At 36.8% G+C, this 25,079-nt stretch overlaps 3 protein-coding genes across 4 annotated transcripts; 2 read left to right on the top strand and 1 right to left on the bottom strand.

Moving 5' to 3' along the window:
• The first annotated feature begins 315 nt into the window (after window positions 1-315).
• LOC309500912 (protein lifeguard 1) lies at window positions 316-10,126 on the top strand. The gene is made up of 7 exons (XM_082172727.1): window positions 316-870; window positions 1,981-2,192; window positions 2,347-2,426; window positions 2,521-2,721; window positions 4,618-4,746; window positions 6,071-6,214; window positions 6,333-10,126. Exons 2-7 carry the CDS (start codon window positions 1,982-1,984, stop codon window positions 6,483-6,485), a joined length of 918 nt encoding a protein of 305 aa, XP_082028853.1. The 5' UTR covers window positions 316-870; window position 1,981; the 3' UTR covers window positions 6,486-10,126.
• Window positions 9,964-18,998, bottom strand: parp2 (poly (ADP-ribose) polymerase 2). Its single transcript, XM_082172724.1, has 18 exons — window positions 18,955-18,998; window positions 18,587-18,674; window positions 18,105-18,305; window positions 17,854-18,024; window positions 17,522-17,592; window positions 16,990-17,040; window positions 16,512-16,608; window positions 16,337-16,412; window positions 16,144-16,246; window positions 15,893-16,043; window positions 15,641-15,779; window positions 15,093-15,156; window positions 14,770-14,904; window positions 14,500-14,627; window positions 14,232-14,331; window positions 14,004-14,102; window positions 10,475-10,599; window positions 9,964-10,385 (listed from the first exon to the last, which is right to left on the bottom strand). The coding sequence occupies exons 2-18, from the start codon at window positions 18,657-18,659 to the stop codon at window positions 10,226-10,228; spliced, it is 1,944 nt and encodes a 647-aa protein (XP_082028850.1). The 5' UTR covers window positions 18,660-18,674; window positions 18,955-18,998; the 3' UTR covers window positions 9,964-10,225.
• Window positions 18,598-24,379, top strand: mettl17 (methyltransferase like 17). 2 transcript variants are annotated; one of them, XM_082172726.1, is made up of 14 exons: window positions 18,598-18,733; window positions 20,236-20,374; window positions 20,518-20,667; window positions 20,741-20,831; window positions 20,924-21,005; window positions 21,082-21,155; window positions 21,506-21,600; window positions 21,683-21,753; window positions 21,849-21,956; window positions 22,380-22,448; window positions 22,592-22,642; window positions 22,743-22,835; window positions 23,029-23,228; window positions 23,359-24,379. In XM_082172726.1, exons 1-14 carry the CDS (start codon window positions 18,680-18,682, stop codon window positions 23,450-23,452), a joined length of 1,371 nt encoding a protein of 456 aa, XP_082028852.1. In that variant the 5' UTR covers window positions 18,598-18,679; the 3' UTR covers window positions 23,453-24,379. The 2 variants fall into 2 exon arrangements, with proteins under 2 accessions (XP_082028852.1, XP_082028851.1); XM_082172725.1 differs by lacking the exon at window positions 18,598-18,733 and adding an exon at window positions 19,122-19,260.
• Window positions 24,380-25,079: the final 700 nt, after the last annotated feature.

Below are 25,079 nucleotides of genomic sequence, written 5' to 3'. Positions count from 1 at the left end.
ATGTTTCCATGCTTCCTTTAAAAAAAAAAAAAAAGATTGTAGACTCTAAATGGATTTTGTAATGCAGTTGCACATTCATTTCATCTTACACTCTAAAAACTGCTGGGTTGTGTTAACCCAATTTTGGGTCAAATATGGACTAACCCAACATTGGGTTAAAAAATTCAATTTAAAAATGGACAAACCCAGCCGTTGGTTTACATTTTTAATGTAACCAATGCAATTTGTCCATTTTTAAATTGCATTTTTTTAACCCAATGTTGTGTTAGTCCATATTTGACCCAAAATTGGGTTAACACAACCCAGCAGTTTTTAGAGTGTAGTTTTTGTAGTAAACATTTTGAATTCTGTTAAAAAGGAAGCCCTTGTGCTTGAGTTATGAAGTGTCAAAATCTTGAATAACCCACGTTTCAACAGCTCTTGTTGCACTTGCATTTTTGTGGTTGAATTTGTGAAACTAGTTAACCCTGTTCTGACCACCCCACACACACACACACACACACACAGACAGACAGACAAACAAACATGGTCAAAGTATACTTTAATTTTAATATTCTTTTGTGTTAAAAAAAATACAACTGCTAAAAGATTGCACATAAGAATTATTGTCATTTAACAGTGTACTCATAAAAATGTACAGAATGTGCTGAGAAAGGAAGCCAATGCAATGGTTTGAACTTATACATTAGCAACGTTTGGCCGATCGTGCGCAATCAACTTCTTCACAACAGATTTTCCACACAGGGTTTTTTGTAAATGATGAAAGCAGAGGATGTGGAACCTACTTCAGCCCGTGTGAAAAAGGTGAAGCATTAAACCTCTGAGAGCTCGGAGTGCTTAGACCTCAAACAAGGCAACACCAAGGAGAAGGTAAGCTTTTTCCCCGTTTTTTCTAATATAATCATATTAAATATTTGAATTAGTTAATGTCCATTCAGAAATTGATTGTTCTAAAGAGAAAAAATAAATGTCTTACCTGTAAAGTAAACCTGATCTAATTATAATCAGTAGACTCTTTAAAATAAAGTGATAACTGAAATACAAATGAGAACAAAAACCAGCTTTTAACACTGAATATGCACTCAATGGCTCAAATGTCTCTCAACTTTTAGACAACAAATTGAGGATTTGGCCCATTTGTATCTACTCAGCATTTCCAATTCAAATGATCTGCAATACTACTGATTTAGGAGAAATCAGCATGCTAGAGTGATACAATGCAGTCTAACGCATTCTCTGTGCAATCACCTAATGAAAAAGTTTTCGGAAAAAACCCGGAATGAAGTGATTTTTGAACATTTTCTCACCTTGACTTTCCTTAACTTAAAGAGTTAATTAAAAAGAATTAAAATAATAATAAAGCATAATTATATTAGCTTTTTAATGGAAATGCTAATATAGGCTATAATTTTTAAATTATATAATATTTATTTCCGTATTTGTGCAGTGATTTATTTTTCAACAGCTTAAAAAAATATCTGTAGTCTTTCTCAATATAAATATATTAATGATACATTTACTTTTTTAAATAAAAGTATACTATTATTTATACTTTTTGGCAGACACACAGGTTCTCAACACTTGCCCTTCCATTTTCTAGTGTGCTAACAAATTTGGTGTAAAATTGTTGTAGTTAGTTGTGAAGGAAGTTATAAAAAATTTACAATTTCCTTTGTGTCCCCTATCTAAAAATAAAAGTGCCAAATTTCACATCTTATTCTATCTGTATACTTCTACACTGACTCAGGTTATTTTTCAATGTATTTCTAAATCTGCTGTTGGCATATCAAATAGAACTATAACAAACCACATAACAACAAACAAACACTGCAGACACCACTATTTCCTGTACACTGATGCTTTTTCTTATCCCTCTATGGTTGCACATAGACACTTAAAATTCCCTTCAACCCCAATGTTAACTCATTTCCTGTTTTGACAATCTGACAATACAGTCCCATCTGACCACATCTTGTTTAGGATGACAGACGTAGAGAGCCAAAAAATTCTGAGTGACCCTAGCCATGGAACGACAGCACCAATGTATCCTCCCCCTCCATACATGCCCCCTCCTTATCCCCCGGGCCCTGTCATGTACCCCCAACCTGGTCCTGCACAAATTGGCTTTATCCCACCTGATCTGCCACCGGAAGAGGCAGGAGTCAGCAAAACAGAAGACCCAAAACCAGCAGGTACTCCACTGTTTGCAATATCCATTTAACATTTACTTTATTATAAAGACAAAATCAAACAATCTGAGCAACGTTTGAGATAATATAGAGGACGAGGGCCATCTAATGACATGGAAGGTATCACAAGAATAATGTTTTTTCTTCTTTAATACAGATGTATTTCCACCTGAGGAAAGTCAGCTGGTCTTGTCATCATTTGATGATAACACCATTCGGAAAGCGTTTATCAGAAAGGTGAGAATCTCTTACAATTCAGCTACAATAAATGTAATGATTGTTCTGAACAGTGGTCCTCATTGTCATTTCCAATCTCTCTTTCCACCCACAGGTGTTCAGTGTGGTAACGATTCAGTTACTAGTCACGTTCACTGTAGTCTGTGTGTTCACCTTCTCAAAAACAGTCAAGACTGCAGTTCAGGGTAACCTCTGGGTGTACCTCAGTTCATACATTATCTTTGCAGTGGTGGCCATATGTCTTTCCGTGTGCTCCACATTCAGTCGCACACATCCCTGGAACCTGTTGGGACTGGTGAGTGTCTGTGTGTGAATATGTCGGTTGCACTTTATTTTACAGTACGTGTACTTACAGTGTACTTACCTAAGAAAGTACTGGGTAATATAAGGTAACTACATGGGTTAAGGTTAGGTTCAGGGTTAGAACCTAGTTATTACCCAGTTATTGCAATTACTCTAAGTACATATTGGGGAACAGGACTGTAAAATAAAGTGCTACCAATATGTCTTTAAGCTTTGCATTACATGTAGAACATTACTGCAACCCAGAAAAGTAACCTACAGTTAGAAGATGAAGAATGGCATGAGTGCAACAGTCAGGTTCTGGAAGTAAAAATGGATGTAAAAATTGATTTTGAACGGTAACTTGTAGACAGATCTACTGTGAGCAACAAAGTTGTTAATCAATGGTATATGCTTTTGTTGAAGCCATCAGCCCATATTATTTCAACTTACTTTTCAAATAATCGTGTTCAACAGAGGAAGTCCTGGTGAAAAAAAATACATAACCCATGATTCTGCAGAGAAATCTCCATCAATCACTCATCCATGAAGCACTGCGAATGACGTAGAGACAGTTTTATTTTGCAATAAATCTTAAATATATTGTTTCTATATAGCCTAGTCAACATCTTCAAATCAATAGTCTAATATTTCTACAGTATTTTTCATTAAATTATGCCATTCTCAGTGCTTCATGGGATTGTACTGTCTACCTTTGTTTTTTTGCCCGATACTTTTTTGCTTCAAATCGAAGTTTGTAATGTTGCGATTCACCTTGTTCCTGGTTGGTTTGGCTTAAAACTATTAAATTATGTTTATTTTAAATTCCCTTCCAGAACCAAGGAAGCTAAAACAGGCAACTGTTGCACTCTACGCTTCTCTTGATTCTTTTCCATATTCTGTGTGAAGGATTAGTTTGAAAACTGGCTGTGGATTTGAACTCTCTTTGAAAGGCAGCATTTCAGTGAACTATTAACTAAGTTGGTTCCTCCTCTTGGTTCCTCTTGGATCTTCCCCAAAATTAAGTATACTTAATAACATTCTATAATATAGGTTTGCCCAGGACAAAACCACCTTCCCTCAAGTCAACCATTAGTTATTTTCACTAGTATGACAAACTGGTACAGCCTGTAGCCAACTTCCTCTGTATCAAGTTCAGTAGGCTACATTTAGGCTATATAAAAGTTTGTGAGCAATGTAGTAATGCCAGTCATTATCTCAAAATAAACGGTGAAGAGGGTTATTTTTGTTATAATGGCAGAGTGTACATTATCTTGCTCATTATACCTGCTTGCCAAATTAACATAGGCTACATGGATATTAATTTATTTAAGAATTTCCGCCAGATTCACAACAGTTGTATTTGCTCTCACCTTCGTTCTAATTGATCCGGTTAATAAATCACGATTATTGTAAATGAGAGAGCACGTAGTATGCTTAAACACTCGTATATCATGTCCAATTGTCCATGTAAGGACTTCGTTAAAAGTTATTCCTGCTCACTCGCGCGATTTCTCGCCCACTCGCTTGCCCTTGAGCGCATGCGCAACAATATATCCAAACAAAAAAAGTCAAGTGCGCCATTCTCAAAATCACTTAAATCACACGAACACTCACACACATCGCACCTCTAATTTATGCAAAGACCTATACAGGCTACATTTTTGCCATGACATAATTTTTTATTGGTAGGCTACTTAGTTTTTCGTGTGGTTTCAGTTGGTTGTGCAATGTGTAATAAACAATAAATTAATAAAGAAAATAAATTAAAGAATAAGTTTGATTAGTGAATGAGACCCATTGGCCTCACTTCAGTATAGTCATTATACACATGGTTCTTGAACAGAAATCAGAGTGCAGTCAATACTTTAATAATTTCACCTTATATGCATCCTTGTATTGCCTGCAGTCAGTGGTCACTCTGAGTCTGTCCTACATGGTGGGAACTGTAGCCTCATTTCACAACACAGAAGCTGTGGTGATCGCTTTAGGATCAACTCTGGTCATCTCATTCGCCATCATCGTCTTTTCCGCACAGGTATGTTCAGTTTCTCTATAAATCAGGGGTTTTCAAACTGGGGTCCTCAAGGGGGTGCTAGGGGGTCCGTTGAAAAGTTTAAAGGGGTGGTATAATGCCCTTTTCACAAGATGTAAAATATATCTATGATGTCCCCAGAGTGTGTGTGTGTGTGTGTGAAGTTTTAGCGCAAAATACCACACAGATATTTTTATATAGCAAGTTAAAGTTGTCACTTTTTGAGGGTTTGCAAAAACGCACCGTTTTGTGCCTGCCCTTTAAATGCAAATGAGCTGCTGCAGAGGGCGGGGTTTCAAGAGCTCGTGTCCGTTAGCAGCTGCTGTTACCTCTCACAGACACACTGAAATGACAGAAACTGTTCTGCCTTTAATGTTAAACGGAGTCAGATAAGGATGGAGAGACTCAAGAAGAAGTGACAACATGTAGAATGCAACAGGACTTCTCTGAATGGTTAGTTGATGAATTTATGTTGCTGATGTGGAGTTAACTATCTTCAATTAGGATATTCTGTCATGATAAATCTATAAATCGCTCATATAGGAACTGTTGTGAGATGCACACAGAGTGACTTTCTATTGCATGTGAAAAGATGGATGCTAAAGTTTGAGCTCACTCACAAATGTACTGTTATACTACAACTTTTCCTCTTCTCAACACGGACTGCGTGTTCCCGGGGGCGGGGTTTATGTAAATTCTAGGGTTAGTGATGTCACTAACCCGGGAGGAATGTCGTGTAGGTTTGTTGTAGTCCTTTTCTTTAAAAGCAAATATCTTCCTTTGCTTTGAACTTTGAGCGTTGTAACTTTGCAGATGTTGTTTATGCTCAAACAACAACATTACACACTAACTAAAGTTAGAAAAGTGAAATCACACTCAACCACCCCTTTAATGAAAAACATGTCAAAAATGTAAATGCATAAATGAATACATAAATAATTTGGATTAAAATAAATAAAAAAAAAGAGTAAATGAATATGTACTAATGTAACAATAGAAACTAAATCAAAAAAGTATCTTTTCACTGAGTAAATTGTCTTTATAAAAATATAGTTGCCTTTTAAATTTTAGAATTATTATTTTTTGGGGTCTGTGGCACTTAAAAGATTGAAAACTCCTGCTGTAAATTACACTAATCTGACGTAAGATCATTTGATTAAAAATGCAGCTTAAAACACCAAATCTTCTATAAAATGCATTAGTTTATAGAAAATCCTGTTAAAAACGAGTCTAATTCAGAAAAGCTTGACCTGAGCTTATATAGTTGCTCTGCCAGTTCTTTTCTTCATTTGCTGCTGATGTCATTCTGATTTGCTGTGATTTTCAGACTCGTTTGGACTTCACCGTTTGTAACGGCATTCTGCTTATACTGGCCGTCAACTTCCTCATGTTTGGATTCTTCTGCATCTTTTTCTACTCCCGTGTTCTGCAAGTTCTCTACGGATGTCTGGGAGCCCTTCTTTACGCTGTGGTAAAGCATAATCAATATTCCGTAATACTAATAACAAATCTAAAACTACATGTAAGTGCTTAAGAATGACATAATTTCCTTCTTACTGTTTCGATGTTTCTCTTTCCCTTTCCTGTAGTTCCTGGCAGTGGATTGTCAGTTGGTGATGGGGAGGCAAAAATACAGCCTTAATCCTGAAGAGTATGTCTTCGCTGCCTTAATTATCTACCTGGATATCATTATGATATTCCTCTACATACTTATAATTTTGGGCGGGGGCTCCAAAAATTAAACCCACGCATGCACAGCTTGTGGCACTCTAAGCCTGCAAATGCCTGGATGATATTCAACCTTTCGACCTCAAATATTCTCACGTCACATGTCCGCTTTGCCCCCTTTACTGTTCATTGATCTTGCTGCTTGTATCTGGTTGTTTCTATTTGTTCATGTTTCACTTTCTTTTTTAGCAGATAATCGTTTTGTTTCCATTTGTTGATCACAATAACTTTTTTTAAGTCTGCTAAATAACTTGAATCTTAAAGACTTCTACTATGGTGACAAACACCCTAATGATGTGAATCATGAAATACTTAACATTTATACGCCCCTGTAATAATGTGACTGCTTACTTATGTATACTTCTAATGAAATCAATAAAGTGCGTTTTGTCAAAAAAAAAAAAAAAAAAAAGTTTAACATGCATGTTTAAAGGACAATATACCCAATTTTTTTAGCCTACACATGTTGCATATAAATCTAATACATGTTAATTTGATTATCAATAATAATATGCTAGGCCTATTCCTTTTACATTAACAGACAGTCAAAATAAATGAACAATTTCGCAAAAATTTTCTAATCAGTCTAATGAATTTAAAAGCTACATATACACTCTGCGTATGAAATCACATACTCTGAGTAGGTATTTTGAATAAGTAATTACTTCACAACTGCTAAAAAAAAAGTATGTACTACATTCACCATGCTGTCATTATCATGTGACCTACCAGCGTCGCATCACTGCCATTCCCAGATCCTCTTCTGTGGCCTCATGGGATAGTAAAGTGTCCATCGTATGCACACTTAAGAATCTCGACGGAAGGAGTAGGTCATCCGGGTACTTTTACCTACTCTTTTATGAGTACTCTGAATTCAGACATACTTCTTTGGTCACAATATTGTTTTTTGCCGACTTTATATATAGTAGTGAAGTATGCGATTTCTGATGCAGCCACTGATGATTCAAAACATTATGACCAGTCACAGGTGAAGAGAAGGTCTCCTGACAAGGTCATATATTAAGGTCTGGGTAAATTAGATGGTAAGCAAACAATCAGTTCTCATAATGTGTTGAAATCAGGAGAAATGGGCAGGAATAAGGATCTGAGCGACTTTGACAAGGGCCAAATTGTTATGGCAAGGTATCTCTGATATGGCAATGCGAATGGGTTGCTCCCGGTCAGCAGTGGTCCGAGGAGGGACAAACCCCAAACTGGCAACAGTTAGCTGGACAAGCCGGTGGAGGGAGTGTGATGCTCTGGGCAATGTTCTGCAGGGAAACCCTGCGTCCGGCCATTCATGTGGACGTAAATTTGACATCTACCACCTACCTAAACAATGTTGCAGACCCTGGTACACCCCTTCATGACAATGGTGTTCCCTGGTGGAAGTGCAGGATAATGCACTCTGCCTCACTGCACACATTGTTCAGGTATGGTTTGAGGAACATCTTGAAGAGTTCAATGTGTTGCCCTGCCCTCCAAAATCCCCAGATCTCAATCCAGTTGAGCATCTGTGGGATGTGCTGGACCAACTAGTTCAATCCACGGCAACTCCACCTCGCAAACTGCAGGATTTGAAGGATCTACTGCTAATGTCTGGGTGCCAGATACCAACGGGACACCTTCAGGGGTCTTGTAGAGTCCATGCACTGTTTTGGCAGCACGTAGAGGACCAACAGCATTTTAGGATGGTCATAATGTTTTGGCTCATCTGTGTATGTATTAAGTCCTTGACATACACGAACTGTATCTTTGTTTTACATTCAAAACCATTCATGAGTTGAATGTAAAGAATTAGACTCTCTACCTTGCCATAGTGTGAAGAAGATAACATGAAACAAAGAAGTGGTTTTGCATTAAGAAGTGCAACGTGCCTTTGCTGTTGCGGGCCCTAAACTACTTTAGAACAAGTTACCAGTTCACAATAAATTTGCTCCTACATTAGATTTTTTAATCTTTGCTTAAAACTCATAATTTTCCCATTGCTTTTAATGTTCCCTGATTATTTTTGTTTTTGACTTCTGTTAGTATTTTGATTTTATTTTGCAATTTAGTTTGAAAATTGTCTCTGATTTTATTTGTGAAATTAGTTTTCTACTGCTTTTGCTTGTATTTCTTTTATCCGATGTTTAATGGTGCTATATAAATAAACCAAACTTGAAACTTGTTTGGGCAGGTTAGACATGATATTCATTGTAGTAGAGGGTGTAGCCACCTTTTCCTCATGTCATTCAAAATCTTTCCGCTTTTATTTCTTCCACTGAACACAAAAGAAAGATTCTAAAGAATCTTCACACAATCTGCCATACAATGACAGTTGCAGTTCCATGTGTGTCAAGTTCCAAACAAGACAACAAAGAGAAGAGAAGATAGGGAGATTTTCAGCAATATAACTTCAATTTTAGTCTGTTCCTCACAAAAAGCCATCATATGACTTGAAATTTAGCGCACAAATCAGATGGACTATACTTCCATGGTGATTTTATGGTGTTTTTGTCCTTTTTGGAGCTTGAAAGAGGAGTTGTATAAAAAAACTGCTTCTAAACAAGTCTACTACACCTGGAGAAAGTTATAAGTTAGCATTATCATTCATCTCAATGTCCAGCTCAGTCAGATATGAAACTATCTAAAGCCTGTGTAAAACAAAGGTGAGGCTTTAAACATTAATACATGACAAATATTTAGACGTGTTCACTTGTTCATCTAATAATTAATCAGTGAACTCTATAAACACTGTGATAACCCCCAGCTGCAATATTAACGGACCCTTTTACAGACTGATGACACGTTTCCGCAGTTATCGAAAATCTAGTCGTTTATATATATATGTTTTTAATTTAGCACGCTATATACATTGTTTTATATTAACTTGCCAGTTAAAATGAACACTGCCGCAAGGGAGTGTACAGTGTTCAGTAATCAGTGTGTACAGTGGCGAATGGAGTGATGGCAAATTTCACAAAATTCTCTTTTCTGGCTGCTGTAATCAATCTCATTATATTTTTCTCTCTTTTGGAATGTCGTGAAAACATTATCATCTATTTTTTCTTTTGCTATTGTAGCAAATGGGAACTTCTGCTTCTGAGAACCCTGGAAATGTGATAAGGGTCCATTAGACCAAGAGCCATTTTTTCCACAATAAATAGTGCATTCTGGTGCTTAAGTGTCCAAGCAACAAATTATTGACATTTGCTTCATTGTAATCATTTCTAGTTTTTACCCTAAGTAAAGTTCTAATCATCTGACTTTCTATTAAAATCCTGTGTCAATTGCTCATACAACCATTCTTACGCGATATTTACATTAGAAATATCAGTTTACACAGATTCAATACCCATGAATGAGGCCCACTCAACGCCATTTCAAATCTGCACACACAAGCACAAAGCTTGACATTTAAAGACTTACAATGTAAATACTACATTTATGATAATCTTTCTCTTCTTACACTAATCAAAAGTAAAATCACAACACTATATCAGTAGAAAATATATTTAATTATTATTTATTTCAATTAATAATTGCAATATTCCATTTATGTTAATAGAAATTACCCATATCAGCTTCAGGTTGCAACTGGAGATAAAACAGACATTAACAGAACAATATGCCTTTTTTTTTTTTTTTTTTTTTTTAAGAGTCTATTCAAATTCATGAAATATGAGCTACATACTGTATAACTATAGGGTATGTCCTTCACCTCAGACTGTAAAGACTGTCAGTGTGCTTAATGTAAAGAATCCCCTCAGCCTCACCACAGTGAAGAGAAGTTAAACTGAACTCGGAGGAGGTACCTCATCTGTACCTGAGCAGGGTTATAAACAATGTACTCATTATAAAGGAGAGAGTAACCTCCTTTCTGCCCCACCCCAGTCTTCACTGAGGGCCCCATGGGTACGCTCACACCATCCCTGAGAGAGAACGAGAAAAAATATTCAGTACAGCAATTATGACTCAAACATTTAAAATATAAAATGGAAAAATTGAAATGTCATCTCACAATGCAACATAGTTATTTGGGTCGGGTGCAGTCTGCCCCAGGCCTTTTATGCTATGTTTCCCAGAAGGCAGTTGGTCAGCACTGTAATCCGCATCCAAAAGTTCTTTACTATCCCCAAGGGCAACCTGTGGTGGGGAAAAGTGAACAAAATAATGTAGCTCTGAAATGAATTATCCAACACTTAAATAGATTTGAATAATTTTTAGCTTTTACATCTTTAAAATAATTGTAAATAATCACTTTTTTTAAACTAGTATTACTTACTCAAATAAACATCCCAAATAAATGCTGTTCTTTTCTATTCATCAAGCACCACAACACATTGGCTCATAAACACATTTCTGATATTTCAATATACATTACAACGTTTACATGCAACCAAATAATCTGTTAGTAATCGGATTGACGGCTCAATCGGAATGAAAAGCCTTCATGCAAACACCTTGTGTCGATCCGATTGAGCTCGGTCCGAATGAAATTTCGATCGGATTGAAAGGGGTGTGCAGTGAGGCTCTGTGACTAGGGACTCTTATTTTGTAAAATGACTCCTGTCCTCACCATGTCCTTTTTCTTTAGTTTAACATTTAGTGAGTCATTAATTTCACTATGTTGATTTATGTATTGTGTTGTGTTAAGAAGTCAAACAAGACCGGTAACCATGTTAAATGTTTATTGTTTTCAGTTAATCACTTACATAATATAAATAGTCATACATTGTGTAGGATTTTCTCCCATCTAGCGGTGAAATTGTATTTTGCATTCAAACAAATAGTGCTCTCCAGCGCCTCGCTTTTTCAAATGCGTGTTGCATCTACGGTAGCCGTTATGTACCAAAAAGCTATGACAGGATGTCTTATAATAGCACTTCATCGAGTTTTCCTTCGGGTGAACTGGTTTGTTATTTCAAACAAACTGAACTTGACACAACGAACAAACGAATGTTACAGTTTTGAACAAACAAAACTTACAACCTTGTTTTTAGGGCCTTCTCTACTTTACTCAATAGCTGCTATTCATCAAAGAGCCTGTTTAACTTTTAACTATAAATGTTCTACTGTCTATATAATAAAGCACACAACCAAACAATGAAAAAAAGCTTTTAATTAAGACCGTAACATTGACTTACCTATCGAGAAGAAAGCAGGCAACTTCAGCGTCTCTTTTGAAAGCTTTCTCCTGCATTAGCTATCCCGACATTAACCCTTGTTTTTTGTAATCTCCGGTCACGTTTCCTTTTACGGTCTATTTTGACGACGAGGACTCCTTATCCTGTGACTCAGCATATGTATGGTCCTCCATTATAAATAACCGTGCAGTGCAGCCTTTTAAACTTGCCGGGGCAGTGACAAGCGCCTCTCACTGCTCTGCTCCTCCGCTTCTGCTGGTTTCAGTCACGTGACGCTGGCTCTGAACGAAACGCGTTGTGGAAACGCGTTGGCTTAGTACTTTTTGTCCCTCTCTGCTATTATAGTTTTTCAAGATGGCGGAACTACATGGAAGCCTCCGTGGACCTACCAAGCGGGAAGGAAGTCGACCGGAAGTTGAAGCCGACCGCGTGCCACCATCTTGTAGCAGAACTTCACCTGCTGTTAGCATCCCATTGACTCCCATTCATTTTGGCGTCATTTTGGCGACAGTGAATAACTTTACATCTGAGGCGTTTGAAGACTCCATTTGTCCATTATTTATTTCTAAAGAAACACGACAATGTATAAAATGCTCCATTACCTTGTATCTTACGTTATGGCCCCGTAGAAGCAGTTTTTGTAAAAGTAGGCTAACGATTGTGTCATAACCACGCGACTCTCTGTCGCACAGTAGAGAGATTACCGTATGGACGGGAGGAGAAGCTCGCGGGCAATCGGGGGGACGTGGAGGCAAAATTACAAAATAATTAATCAGAATACCTAGCAAAAGTTTCTCCTGCTCCTAGCTCATGGACAGCTCCTACTCACACTCTCCGTCTCTGCAAGATTCGGAAGGGAATGATTCAGATTTCTCATGCCACAGCCACTAGAAGACAGACGGGTTGCTCACGTCACATCTACGTCGTCAAGCTCTGTTTGAGTCTGCGCGTCAGGAACAGAAGTCCTAAGAAATCGCTGAAAACGGGCTTCACTTGTCTCAACTGAGTTCCAATGAGATGGCTCTGTCCACTTCTTATACTGTCTATGGGACCTACCCGTCCCATGTATATAAAAATAATAAATTCTTCGTTTACAAGGATAAGTCAGATAATTAGCAGAGGTATTTGTACACCATTGAGGACATATTTATGAATAAAAATATTGATTTTAGATAATAAAATACCTAAAAAACTACACATTGTCCCTTTAAAGGTGCTCTAAGCGATGTTGGGTGACGTCACTTCTTGTTAATGTTCAAAGTATTGTCAAACAAAACCGAGGCCCTCCTTCTCATTCCCCCCCGACCAATCCTTGTTCTTTCGGATTCTCATCCACAGACGACAGAGAGGGCAGAGTGCAGAGAGGGCATTTTTACTGTGTGATAAATATAAGTTTGTCATTTTTTAACCAATTTTTTTTTAACCTTTGAGGTTGTAAACGTGCAACCTGATCACTTGTTTAGTGTTCATGTAAACACTACATTCAGATTCATCAATCGGAATGAATGACTGATTGAAACAAAAGTTGTTATGTTGTTGATCACTCTTTTTTCTGTTATCTGCAGCAACTCAGCACTTTACATATTCTGTATCCTGGCCGAAGCACTTTTGTTTCAATCTATAATAATAATATAATTAGCCAATGTTACAGTTTAAAGTTATAGATATTAATATTAATACGTTGAGAGTCTTATGTTTATTTGACAATGATTTTACATTTCTTGTTTGGATGAAGGCTAAATACAAATAAAAGGTGAACATTCATTTATTTGTACCGTTTTTATTTCTAAAATATATCATTTTATAGGAGGAGGTTTCATAGACTTGGCAAATTACAGTATCAGACATCCGTTGTGGGCGTTCTTGGCTGTTTTTCTGAGGCTTTTATATTGTTCATCATATCGATATCGGAATTATATCGTATCGACTGAAATTAAGAAATATATTGTGATATGAATTTTGGCCATTTCGTCTTTGTTCTGTTCTTGCACTAGATTTAGGCGCACTACATTCTAATTGCACACTAAAAATCATGCTTTCTGCGGTTTAGAAATTACACATGCTCACATTGCGATTTCTATTAAACGCACAGCCATAGTCTGGAGCTGGTGTGCTGCTGGCGACTAACAACAAATATATATGTATAAACTCTTGTGTACTGTATGCACATTTTTTGTTCTTCCTTGTCGTTCGCCATCTTTGCAGTATTTTGCTTTGCTTCATCTATGATAAAGAGCCATCCACTCTTGCATTGCGTGTTTGTGCGTTTTGGGGTCGGAGCAATGAAGGGAGGGGTTTGTTTGGGTTGATTTCAAATATCTGCAGTGTTTCTTAGAAATCACTTACTTCACCTTTAAGCAAATGGGAGCAGATTTTTTGATGTTTAGATACAAAAAAACCAACCTCGCTCAGCAACAAGAGTCCCTGGTTGTTCTTCTGATTGGCAAAGCAGTAATTGGCACTTTTAGATGACATGTCAGCAAAATAGATCCCCTTACCAAACTAGAGGAGGAGGAAAAGTAAAAAAAAAAAAAAAGAAAAGAAAAATAGATTGGTTACAGATGTCTCGTAGACAAAAACTGATTTAGAATTCTTCTATTGATAATATTTGTGTGATTCAGTTCATCTCACCATGTATCCGGTCACAGGAGCCTCTGGAGGGGCCACTCGCAGCCCCTGACTCAGGATCCCCACCCAGTTCGTCAGACGAGAGCCATGCCACAGGAGCATCCTGTATCCACACACAAAAACAACTTCTACTATCTGAAACACATGGTAAAATTGCCTTAATCTATTCAAATGGGATGAGGCACACACTAGACCAGAATCTAAGGGACCGCCTGTTTACATAGAGCATTACATAAGTGATAAAGTGTAATTGAGGAAGGTGGTTTGGTACTTGTTTTCCAGCTCAGAGTTGAAGTTGTCCTTCTCGCCCTCTCTCTCCACAGCAAAAACGTCCAGAATAGTCATTGTGTAGTCAGTATGGGTGGGTGCATGAGTGGACAGAAGATACTTCTCTATAACCTACACAAAGACAGTTTGTGTTTTGGGATGTGCAAAAATACATATTTTAAAATCAACTAGTCAAGTTTTTAACATCCACCATGCAATATATTACTATTAAGACTATTTCAACCATAAAAGTGGTAAGTCCCATGTACTGTACCTTGTATTCATTGCAGTGAGAATCCAGTGGCTCCAGACGACACTGTAGAGAGCGATAATGTCTGTCCAAAGGATGCTCATCAGTCTGAACACTAGACTGAACCATTTTCACTGCTATCTGAATGTCACTTAGAGCCTAAAAGACAGAAAACAATGACAGAATTTTTTTGTTGTGAGTGAATTATTCCTTATTGTCTGTAAAATTTGACTATAAACATAGAATTATAGGAGAATGCAGTGAAATATAAATTGTCAAATCACTTCTACCCATTCAGCATCAACAATGCTTTCCCTATAAGGTGAGCAGCGATTACAATGTCACACCTCAAGCAAAGTGATTTTCTCCTTTAACTCATCCTCTGTGCGTATTATGGGTGGTGTCTTCAACCTAAATGAGGATCGAGCAGTCAGGAACACACACACACACACACACACACACACACACACACACAGGTAAATGTAAAATCTGAGTCATTAAGCCATGTAATTATTTTTTTATTAGTCTCGTATGCTCACCAAGGTTGCATTTATTTGACTAAAAATACAGCAAACAGTAAAACTGTGGAATATTATTACAATTTAAAATAACTTTTCTATATTTTAAATGTATTCCTACGATGGCAAAGCTGAATTTCCAAAGCTGAATTAATGTTTGTGGGAATCTTGATTAAAAAAAATTCAGGATTCTCAGAATAGAAAGTTCAAAAGAACAGCATTTTTTTTCTCTTTTGTATTTGAAATAGAAAACTCTTGTAACATTATAAAGTACTTGCTGTCACTTTTGATCAAATTAATGCATCCTTGCTGTATAAAAGTATTAACAACATTTTTAATCGTACTGACCCCAAACTTTTGAACATAATGCAACTTACCCAAAGTCATGGGGGATACGAGTGTAAAACTGGTTGCATGCATCCAAGAGTTCTTTACTACTCTTCTTCCTCTTTAAACATTCTTCAATAATCTTCAAGGAGGCGTAGCCAGCTGTTATTTGCTCTGTAGTTAGTTTTCCTTTAGGGAAATTAAAATCAATTAATTAATTTGTTTCATTTGCAATCTTCATCATGAAGAATGTGCTAAATTATTTTCATCAGTTTGGTACACAAATGCACACACACACCCACCAAGCGGGGCTTTTTTGATATCAAACTTCATCTCAAGCACATACTCCTCCATGGCTTTGAGGTCACATATAAGCTCTAGTAGAGACTGGACCTTGCTGTTCAGTTGGCAGGGCTTTTGAAATGGGGAGGATACCACAGCCTTGTCCTTCTCCTGGTGAAAGGAAAAATTAGGTCTCAATATGACTATAAAAAAAGAATAAAACATAAATGCAATGTAGAACAATGGATTGGGCACAAAATTGTCTTTTTACCTGGTCTTCAGTGCTATAGTCTACAAACAGCATGTCATATTTTCCTGCAACTTTCTCAAAATGTGCTCGATGCTCCCACTCATTTTTGGTCTTGTCAAAGAATCTGAATATAAGCAGATAATATGCCGATTCATCCACTCATATCGTATATGAGGAAATAACATTGATGATATAAAGTAAAAGATAAACTTACTTCTTTTTGAAAGTGTCTTTGGCCTGAGCTAGATTCCCCCGACAGTTAACTAAGCTGTTCTGTCCTACTTTACCAACTGAAGAGAAAAACAACAAGAACATGGATAAAAATAATAAAACATCATGATAACAAAGGTCAGCCTGGTAAAGACCATCTGAGGTGTTTCTGCACATACCTCGTCCCCACCGCATCCAAACACTGTAGGCTTTTGCACTGTCATCCTGAAGAAGCTGTATCAGGTAATATTTGTTATTGTTGAACTGAAGATTAGTCTGTAACGCAAGAGTAAAAATATATCATACAATGTAAAAATATATATATATATATATATATCATGGTTCCCACAAAAATATTAAGCAGAACAACTTTTTTTCCAAAACAGCACATTAGAATGATTTCTGGAGGAGCATGTGACACTGAAGACTGAAGTAATGATGCTGAAAATTCAGCTTTGCATCACAGGGATAAATTACATTTTAAAATATATCAAAATAGAAAGCAGTTCTTTTAAATTGTAATAATATTTCATAATATTACAGTTTTTACTGTATTTTTGATGAAATAAATGTAGCCTTGGTTAGTATAAGAGACTTCTTTCAAAAACACAAAAAATCCAAACTTTTGAACAGTAATGTAACGTCTTCAATATTCACCTGATTCAGCATAACGTCATATACATCGGCGCCCTCGTTGTAGACGTGGGCCTGTGAATAACCAAAGAAAAGAAATCTAATCAGAAGAATGCATGCAGGAAAAGGGAAGATTTTAAAGGCGATTACGCAACAGTTAGTCAAACACTATACAGCAATTTCATTTTGCGTGACCCTATAGATCTTATGCGCCAGAGAAACAAGTGCGCAGCCATATTTACAATTATTTGATTGAACTTCCATCTTTGTGGTAGCTCTGTATATTTCTTTGGCATCGCTGTCTAAGAGTAATTAGCTGGTGAAGTGAATTTAGTTATTGTAGAGTTAACTAAAGTTATCATGAGCATTCATTGTAATGTTTAAAGCAGATGTCATAACAAATGTCAGTAGCCCGGGAAGATTTTAAAACGATTGGTTCATTCATTCCATAAGATCTTACCTTCATGCTATGAAAATACAAACCGGAAGCCAGAACACAACGAGCGCAGCGCTGAAAAGGGGCTACATAAGGTCTCTTACAATATAAGGAAATTACCGTTCCAATTTTAGCCTTGCATTCCGGATCAACCGGGGCTTTTCCCTTCATAACCACCGTCTTCACAACCTCTTAAAAACAGGAGAAAAAAAAAAAAAACAGTTAAAATCAATCTGAAAAGTAAATTATGTAACATAATGTGATGTATTTGTGTAAAAAAAATATTTTTAGGACAGGACATATTTTATTTTACTTGAAAGAGCTGTGGAAGGTGTCTTAATTTGAAAGGAGATTGAAGGATAGTGGTTTAAAAAAAAAAAAATGAGAGGGACTGGGGTAACATCAGACAAAAATTAAAGTCGAGGAAAGTTCATTTATTAGGGAAGCATCACCTTCACATTCCTTTTTTACAACGGGCTTGGCTTTGTTCACCCTTTGACTCCTCCCTTCTTTGCGTCTCTTGGAAATGGGTTGCTCCTCTTCCTCCTCTTTCTCTTCTTTAATCGGAAGAACAGCTGCAGCTCCATCATTACCATTCAAAGCATCCCCTTCTTTCAGATCTTCTGCAATACAGCAAATACTGCTATTAGTTTTCTGTGCCAGATACTGATGCATAATCAGATGCTAATACACACAGGTGTACCTGACTTCACTTTCTGAAGGCGTATTTTTCGTTTGTACTTAGAGACAGTGTTAGTTTGAGTCATTTTCACAAGATCCACTTCATAACCAGGTCCAAGTGCCAGTGACACCGACTTTTCTCCAGCCTGCTTTGCTGTATCCAGCTGGACACAGACAGCTGGAGGATACGGTTCCCACTCATCGTCCCCCTTCCACTGCCAAACTGGAAAGAATAAAAACTTGTATTCAGATAATCAATCACTCTTATGTGAAATATGAAAATATAAACCTAAACCAGCGTCACACCTACACAGATAAAGTCATTTAGAGATTAAATTCAAACAAATTGGTGTGGCTATGCTACGTACTTAAATACATTTATTTAGGAAAGCATTTAGTGTGAATGGGCAATGTTTGTTACTTCAGTGCGTGACTCACTGACTTTAACTGCTGATTGTGAAACTTTGAGCTGTTTTGGCATGTGCACAGAAAGTGAAATCATACCTGTCTTCGTCTCTGTCGCTTCACTGCCTGAATCGGCCACAGACTTGCCCCGGCTACTCCTTGTTCGTCGCATGCTTTTAGAAAACTGCTAAAATGAAAGGAAACGTTTCTCGTAAATGTCAGCAATGTTCCAAGTATCAGTATGAGGTAAACTCATTCATTCAGATAGGAGGTGGTGTAATATATGAGTCTGTATTCACTTCCTCGTCATCTACGTTAACGTTACATGGGACACGACACGACACAGCCATGGATATGGCTCCAAAACAATTTAGGACAAACGTTTGAACAAAACATACATTAAAGTCACAATATTCTCTTACTAAAATTTTAATAATCACAAGACTGAAATAGTTTTCAACACCAACCTGAGAGCTTTTGATTGGCGCCAAAAGTATAATACCTCGGACCTGTTGTCTAGGAACGAATTGTTCACAGTTTCTTTCTACACGGATTTATTTTGAAGTCGTGTTGCAGACGACCACATGAGCACGCGACCGTACACACTGACCGATGTTAACATACAGTGACTGTAAACGGCGTTAAATTAATGCAGTATCTAATTTGTTGTTAAGTGTAGTAATTGTTAATAAAACATGTTTTTACTGGGCAGCCGAATGTATGTTAAATGTTCAAGATGCCATTTTGCTTTATGTTTGAGGGAAGCGCAACGGGTGAGTTAATCCGTCATATATCTTAATGATGAATATATACAGTATTATTAAGAATAAAATATGTGAATCAGCAAAAGAGCGGAGGGAGAGTAGTCTGAATTGGGTTCTAGCAGCGTGTGCTAGCTCACACATTGAACTCATTCGCCAGCCGCGAGTGTTTCCACGTCAGCGGGGATCGCATCAGTTGATTTGCTGTAATTTGCGCATATATCAACGTCTCGTGCGAGAACACCGCGGGTGACCCGTATTTTCTGTGCGCTCGCTCATCCATTCAGATGATGTCCTGCGAGGACAGCGTTTGGCTCTAGTCTCAGACCTTCCCCGAGGTGATTGGACGAGTGACGAGCACTCAGTATGTAACCTCTACAGTGAGCTTCCTGCCGCTGCGACTATACAGGCAATGTGTGCTCCTATATATATCATCCGATTATAGCTATTCGTTTAAATAATGGTAAGGGGTGTCATAATTTTAAAATCTTTTTTTCTTGTCCGACTAAAATAGTTTCTTGAAAAAATGTATTTTTTGTTGACGAAAAGTTTAGTTTGAATAAGTAAATCTCAGTCAAAGAATAAAAGATTGAGAATATGTTAATTGCTGCGCAGTGATTGGTTAAACTTGTGAGTTGTCCTTGGAGTATTTCATCTTTATAATTTGATGTTTACCTCCAGTTTATCCAGTGAGCACCAGTGGCTATGTAAATACACCCTTGTAGCACTCTCCTTTTTTGTTGTTTTGTAAAAACATAAAAGTATTTTATTACAGCAAGTTTCATTTTCATCATTTTCATTTAGTTTAACTCAATGTACTAAAAATGACTAAAACTGAAACTATATGGACATTTAGGCATTCTTTAGAAAGAAAAAAAAACTAATAGTATCTCAATGATACCAAAATACTGCCTTCCCCTCCAACCAGCTGCTATGTACTTGTATGTCCATAGCATTTACATTCTTTATTCCTTTTTTTTTTTTAAGTGTCAGTGTTCTGCAGCACCTCTGGAACAGGCCGACTTCTTGAAAGGTGCTCCTCATCGAAAGCACCCCGGTGTGACAAACCTCAAAACAGTGCGCCTACCGGAGCAACTGCAGGTAGCGGCACAATCCGTCTTACAAAGTAAGTAAACATTGATCTACCAGTCTATATTTTTTAGCATCTTGAGCATTCAAATCAGTCTGTGTTCTGAAATGCACATATCAATCACATGTCACTAGAGTTGTGTGTGTAATTATTCGTATATGCCTTTATTTGATATTTAGGGGCAGATGTAAAAAGTCTGACTGAAAGGGCACATAAGCTGTCCAACTTCCTTTGGAGCAGGAAGCGAGCGATAGAAACCTCACAACTCAGGGAAAAAGCCACCCTTCTTGAGAAGACATTTTTGGAGCAAGAGGGGGATATCCATAAAGGTGAGTTATAGATGTGATAGACTGTACACTGAAGACTGTAAATAAAACTGTTATTATTAAATATTTCCTTCAGATGGCAATGATGACCACAAACTAGCGGCTCGAATAAAAAACAGAGTATTATCTGAACTGAGAAGAACAACATACCACAGGACTCCCCTAAGGTACAAATACATAATCTGTATTAAACATTTGTCATAGAATGGGACTGTGAGGTTTTGTGTGTTTTATTGGATAACTCTGGATTTATTTCAAGGTACAATGAAGATCTTGGGTTGGTGTATATGGCTGCTAGACTAGCAGGTGGTTATGCTGCTGTCCTCAGAGCATTAAATGAGGTATTTAATGCACATTTTAACAGTATTTTCATTGCATTTTTTCTGTCGTAAACAGTCTTTCTGATATACATCTTAGATTAAGAAGAGAGAGCCTTTATTCGTACCATATTCTCTAATGGACTTTGGATCAGGACTCGGAACAGGTACATGGTGAGTATGATTTAGATATTAATATTTTAATATTATAAAGTGAAAAGAACTTTGAGGGCATATAAGTAGGATTGATTTATTGTGGTATTTATTAACTTGCTTTGAAAGATGCATTTTTTTATTGTGTATCAATTAGTGAATTGATATTATATTTTATTCGGTAGATACTATGTACATTTACTGTAAATACTATGTACTTATTATAGCAATTACAATAACTGGTTTATAACTAGGTACTAACCCTGAACCTACCCCTAAACCTAACCTTAACCCATGTAGTTACATTATGTTACCAGAAACTAAGTACATATACTGTAAAATAAAGTGTAACCTTTTATTCTTTCACTCAGGGCATCACACTCACTCTGGGGAGACTCTCTGAAGGAGTATGTTTGTGTAGACAGCTCTGGAGACATGAACACCTTGGCAGAACAACTTCTTAGAGGTAAGGTCATTCAGTCAAACTTTTAAGCACAGTGTTATATAAACAGATCTACAGAAAAAAAGTGTTCGTTTGTACCAAACAGGGGGCAGTGAGATGGATAACCCAGTAATCCAGCAAGTATATTTCCGCCAGTTCCTCCCTGTTTCTCCTAAGGTATCTTCAGCTGACATCCTTAATGGAATTTATTTGCCCAAATGATACATTGCTTTTACACAACTGAATAAAACGAATGTATTTCCTTTCCACAGGTGCAGTTTGATCTTGTGGTAGCCGCTTTCTCTTTGTCAGAACTGGCCAATCTGAACGAGCGACTGAATGTTATTTTCACACTTTGGAGAAAAACCAACTCCTACCTTGTGAGTGATGATGCTTGAGTTATTCATATTGATTAAACTAATTTAATAAATTATGGAACTGTGACATTGATGTATTTATTTTTTTACCGTCTTGCAGTGTTGTTACTAAAACTACTAAAAATATTTGTGTTAATCGAAATAAAGTTGAAATCAAATCAAATAATAAAATTTGGAAGTGTAGTTTTAAGTTGAAGTACTGAAATTACTGAAACTAAAACTGAAATTAAAATAAATCAAAGCTAAATTAAAAAAAAATGACAAAAACACTTAACAAAATTACTAGAATTAAAATAAAAAATGAAAATATAAAAATAAGAGCTAATTCAAAATATGAATAAATACTTTAAATAAATATTGCTAAAATAACACTGCTATCTAACCAGAATTAGGTTTTCCTAATGCAGTTCTTGATACTTTGTACAGGTATTGGTGGAGAATGGAACCAAGGATGGCCATCAAATCTTAATGGAGGCCAGAGACGCTTTACTTAACGTATGATCTAAGTTTTTTGCTGTTTGTCAAATTGCTAAAATATGTCTTTCTGTTTGAAGTGGTGGTGATAGAACTGCATCTTTCAGAAATCTTCAGAAAGTGTCTGATGTAATTTCTCTCAAACTTTTGCTGTATAACTATAGAGAGAAGAGGAGGTACAGCATGACTTGAGGAGACCATCTATATTTGCTCCTGTAGGTTGAAATATCATTGAAACCATCCTTATTTGTTCCATTAATATGATATACTGATATGTGGCTGACAAAATCTACTGCTGGGTTTCATTTTGAACAGTGCACTCATGAGCTGCCTTGTCCCAAGATGATCAAGCGACCTGTAGTACCTTGTAACTTCACTCAGTTCTACTATTCTCTGCCCTTTTCTCGGGTAAGTTCAAAACTGTGTTCGAACAGTTAACTTTCGAATTGTGACATTCGTCTTGAATAACTGAATTTTTGTTCAGTAGTTTTCATAGGATGTCAACATTTTGGCTATTTATAAAGTAGTTATGAATGGTTGTATAATCCAATATATTATATATTTCTCTCCCCCATCTCTCTATATGAATCAATCATTACAGAGCCAAGAGAGGCAGCAGGAGAAGTTCAGTTTCCTGATTATATCCAGGTCCGATGGAGAGAAGGCTCAGGAGACTGAGCACTGGGACATGGCCAGACTGATCGCACAAGTCCGTCGCCGACCCAGACATGTTCAGTGTCAGCTGTGCTGCGCCAATGGAGAACTCAAACAACTCGCTGTTACAGCCCGTCATCATGGAAAGTATGTTATGCTTTCATTTAATAGATCTCTTCTTGCATGACCTCCTCCTATAATACTACCTCTATTATGTTATGCAGGTGGAGATCATACAGGTTGTTTTAACAATGATTTTTGTTGTCCATTTTAACAGGGACATGTACAGATGTGCTCGTAGCAGTGACTGGGGAGATCTGCTGCCAATATTTCATGCAGAAGATTCCACTGAAAATGACGAGACTCAATGAGGCTATTACGATAATCTGTTAATGCAGTGTTTGTGGATTACAGTTGGATTTTTGTAATGTTTCTTTCCAAATACACTAGTTGATCAATGCAACCTGATTGTGATTTGCTAATGCACGGAACCCAATGCTCACTTTTTACCAGTATCAAAGCCCAAAATCCAAATTAAAATCATCATAATTGAAGCTGCGATAGTTCTTCCCTACTGTGACATATATTGGAGTGAAACAGCTTCTGAACTAGAAGGGCGGGACTTGGTTTTGTCCATCGGGAATTGAATTGATGGTTGCGTTTGCTAATGCGGTGATCTCATGACAGGTTGTCCCGCCCTCGCACCAGTAAACATGTCATCAGAGAAAAGAAAAATTACAAAAAATTATGAGGGCACATAAATCAAAAAAAAAAAATGATAATGATAAATCATTTATAACAAATACTGCAATATTCCATAAAAATAAGAAAATATCCATTTTGATTTCATGATCAATAAAGTTATACATAATAATGCATAATCCCCTCAAAGGCAGTGCTAACAGCAGTATTAATATAGTTCTAAATATGAATTTTATTTAATAATAAGGACACTTAATAAACCCATACAAAGGCTACCTTAGGGAAAAAAAATTACTGGTGTGCATCCTGAGACAAAATAATGAGTTGCTTAAACATGCATTTTTTTTACGGGGCTAGTCTGTGAAACCGGGCAATAATGAACCATGCATATTCATTTCTAAAAGAGCGGAGGGAGAGTAGTCTGAATTGGGTTCTAGCAGCGTGTGCTAGCTCACACATTGAACTCATTCGCCAGCCGCGAGTGTTTCCAAGTCAGCGGGGATCGCATCAGTTGATTTGCTGAAATTTGCGCATATATCAACGTCTCGTGCGAGAGTACCGCGCCGTGACCCGTATTTTCTGTGCGCTCGCTCATCCATTCAGATGATGTCCTGCGAGGACAGCGATTGGCTCTTGTCTCAGACCTTCCCCGAGGTGATTGGACGAGTGACGAGCACTCAGCATGTGACCTCTACAGTGAGCTTCCTTCCGCTCTGCATCATGACGTAGATGATGAGACGGTTTATAAGCTCGCTACTGAACAATACTTTACATAGATGGTGAGTCATTTATGTAATAAGTAAAACATTTATAAAACGTAAAGTTATAAAACATTTCAGTTACTTATTTTCCCAGATAACTGTAATTTCGTTTGTTATAATATGATAGTACACGAAACTCGGTAGAACATTCAATGTGGTGTTTATGTAAATTATTTCGCAGTGATTGGGTAGTTGAGGTATGACGTATCCGTAGACCTTTTTCATATATATTTTTGGAATGTAAAAAGTAATACATAATGTAACTGTGTATTTTATTAGGAAAATAACATTTATACAAACAAAATGTATTTAAAAATATGTAATGTAATTCATGTAATGTTTTAAAAGCATTAAAATAAATGCAACTGATTTTTTTTTCAGGCTGCAATTGTAAATAATTTGACCTGTAATACCTCTTGTTCTCCTGGCACTGAATAAAAACATTATTGGATAAGGGAAGTTGTATATTTAAAATTTCACAATTTTTGCCTTTGCTAGTCTTTATTTTAAATTACTGCATGCTTAATAAAAAAAA

The sequence above is a fragment of the Leuciscus leuciscus genome (assembly GCF_965113295.1).
Source record: "Leuciscus leuciscus genome assembly, chromosome: 6".
Classification (NCBI taxonomy): domain Eukaryota; kingdom Metazoa; phylum Chordata; class Actinopteri; order Cypriniformes; family Leuciscidae; genus Leuciscus; species Leuciscus leuciscus.
This window is presented reverse-complemented; position numbering and strand designations above follow the sequence as displayed.

What these genes read in the sequence shown, in the direction of transcription:
- LOC309500912 (XM_082172727.1), top strand. Translation starts at nt 1,982, where the DNA reads ATGACAGACGTAGAGAGCCAAAAAATTCTGAGTGACCCTAGCCATGGA. An exon ending in AGAAGACCCAAAACCAGCAG is followed by an intron (nt 2,193 to 2,346) that starts GTACTCCACTGT and finishes TCTTTAATACAG; the next exon opens with ATGTATTTCCACCTGAGGAA. An exon ending in CCTGGAACCTGTTGGGACTG is followed by an intron (nt 2,722 to 4,617) that starts GTGAGTGTCTGT and finishes TATTGCCTGCAG; the next exon opens with TCAGTGGTCACTCTGAGTCT.
- parp2 (XM_082172724.1), bottom strand. Translation starts at nt 18,659, where the DNA reads ATGCGACGAACAAGGAGTAGCCGGGGCAAGTCTGTGGCCGATTCAGGC. An exon ending in ACTATAGCACTGAAGACCAG is followed by an intron (nt 16,044 to 16,143) that starts GTAAAAAGACAA and finishes TCCTTTCACCAG; the next exon opens with GAGAAGGACAAGGCTGTGGT. An exon ending in AGAAAATCACTTTGCTTGAG is followed by an intron (nt 14,905 to 15,092) that starts GTGTGACATTGT and finishes TCTGTCTTTTAG; the next exon opens with GCTCTAAGTGACATTCAGAT.
- mettl17 (XM_082172725.1), top strand. Translation starts at nt 19,183, where the DNA reads ATGTTTTTACTGGGCAGCCGAATGTATGTTAAATGTTCAAGATGCCAT. An exon ending in GTTTGAGGGAAGCGCAACGG is followed by an intron (nt 19,261 to 20,235) that starts GTGAGTTAATCC and finishes TTTTTTTTTAAG; the next exon opens with TGTCAGTGTTCTGCAGCACC. An exon ending in ACAGCCCGTCATCATGGAAA is followed by an intron (nt 23,229 to 23,358) that starts GTATGTTATGCT and finishes CCATTTTAACAG; the next exon opens with GGACATGTACAGATGTGCTC.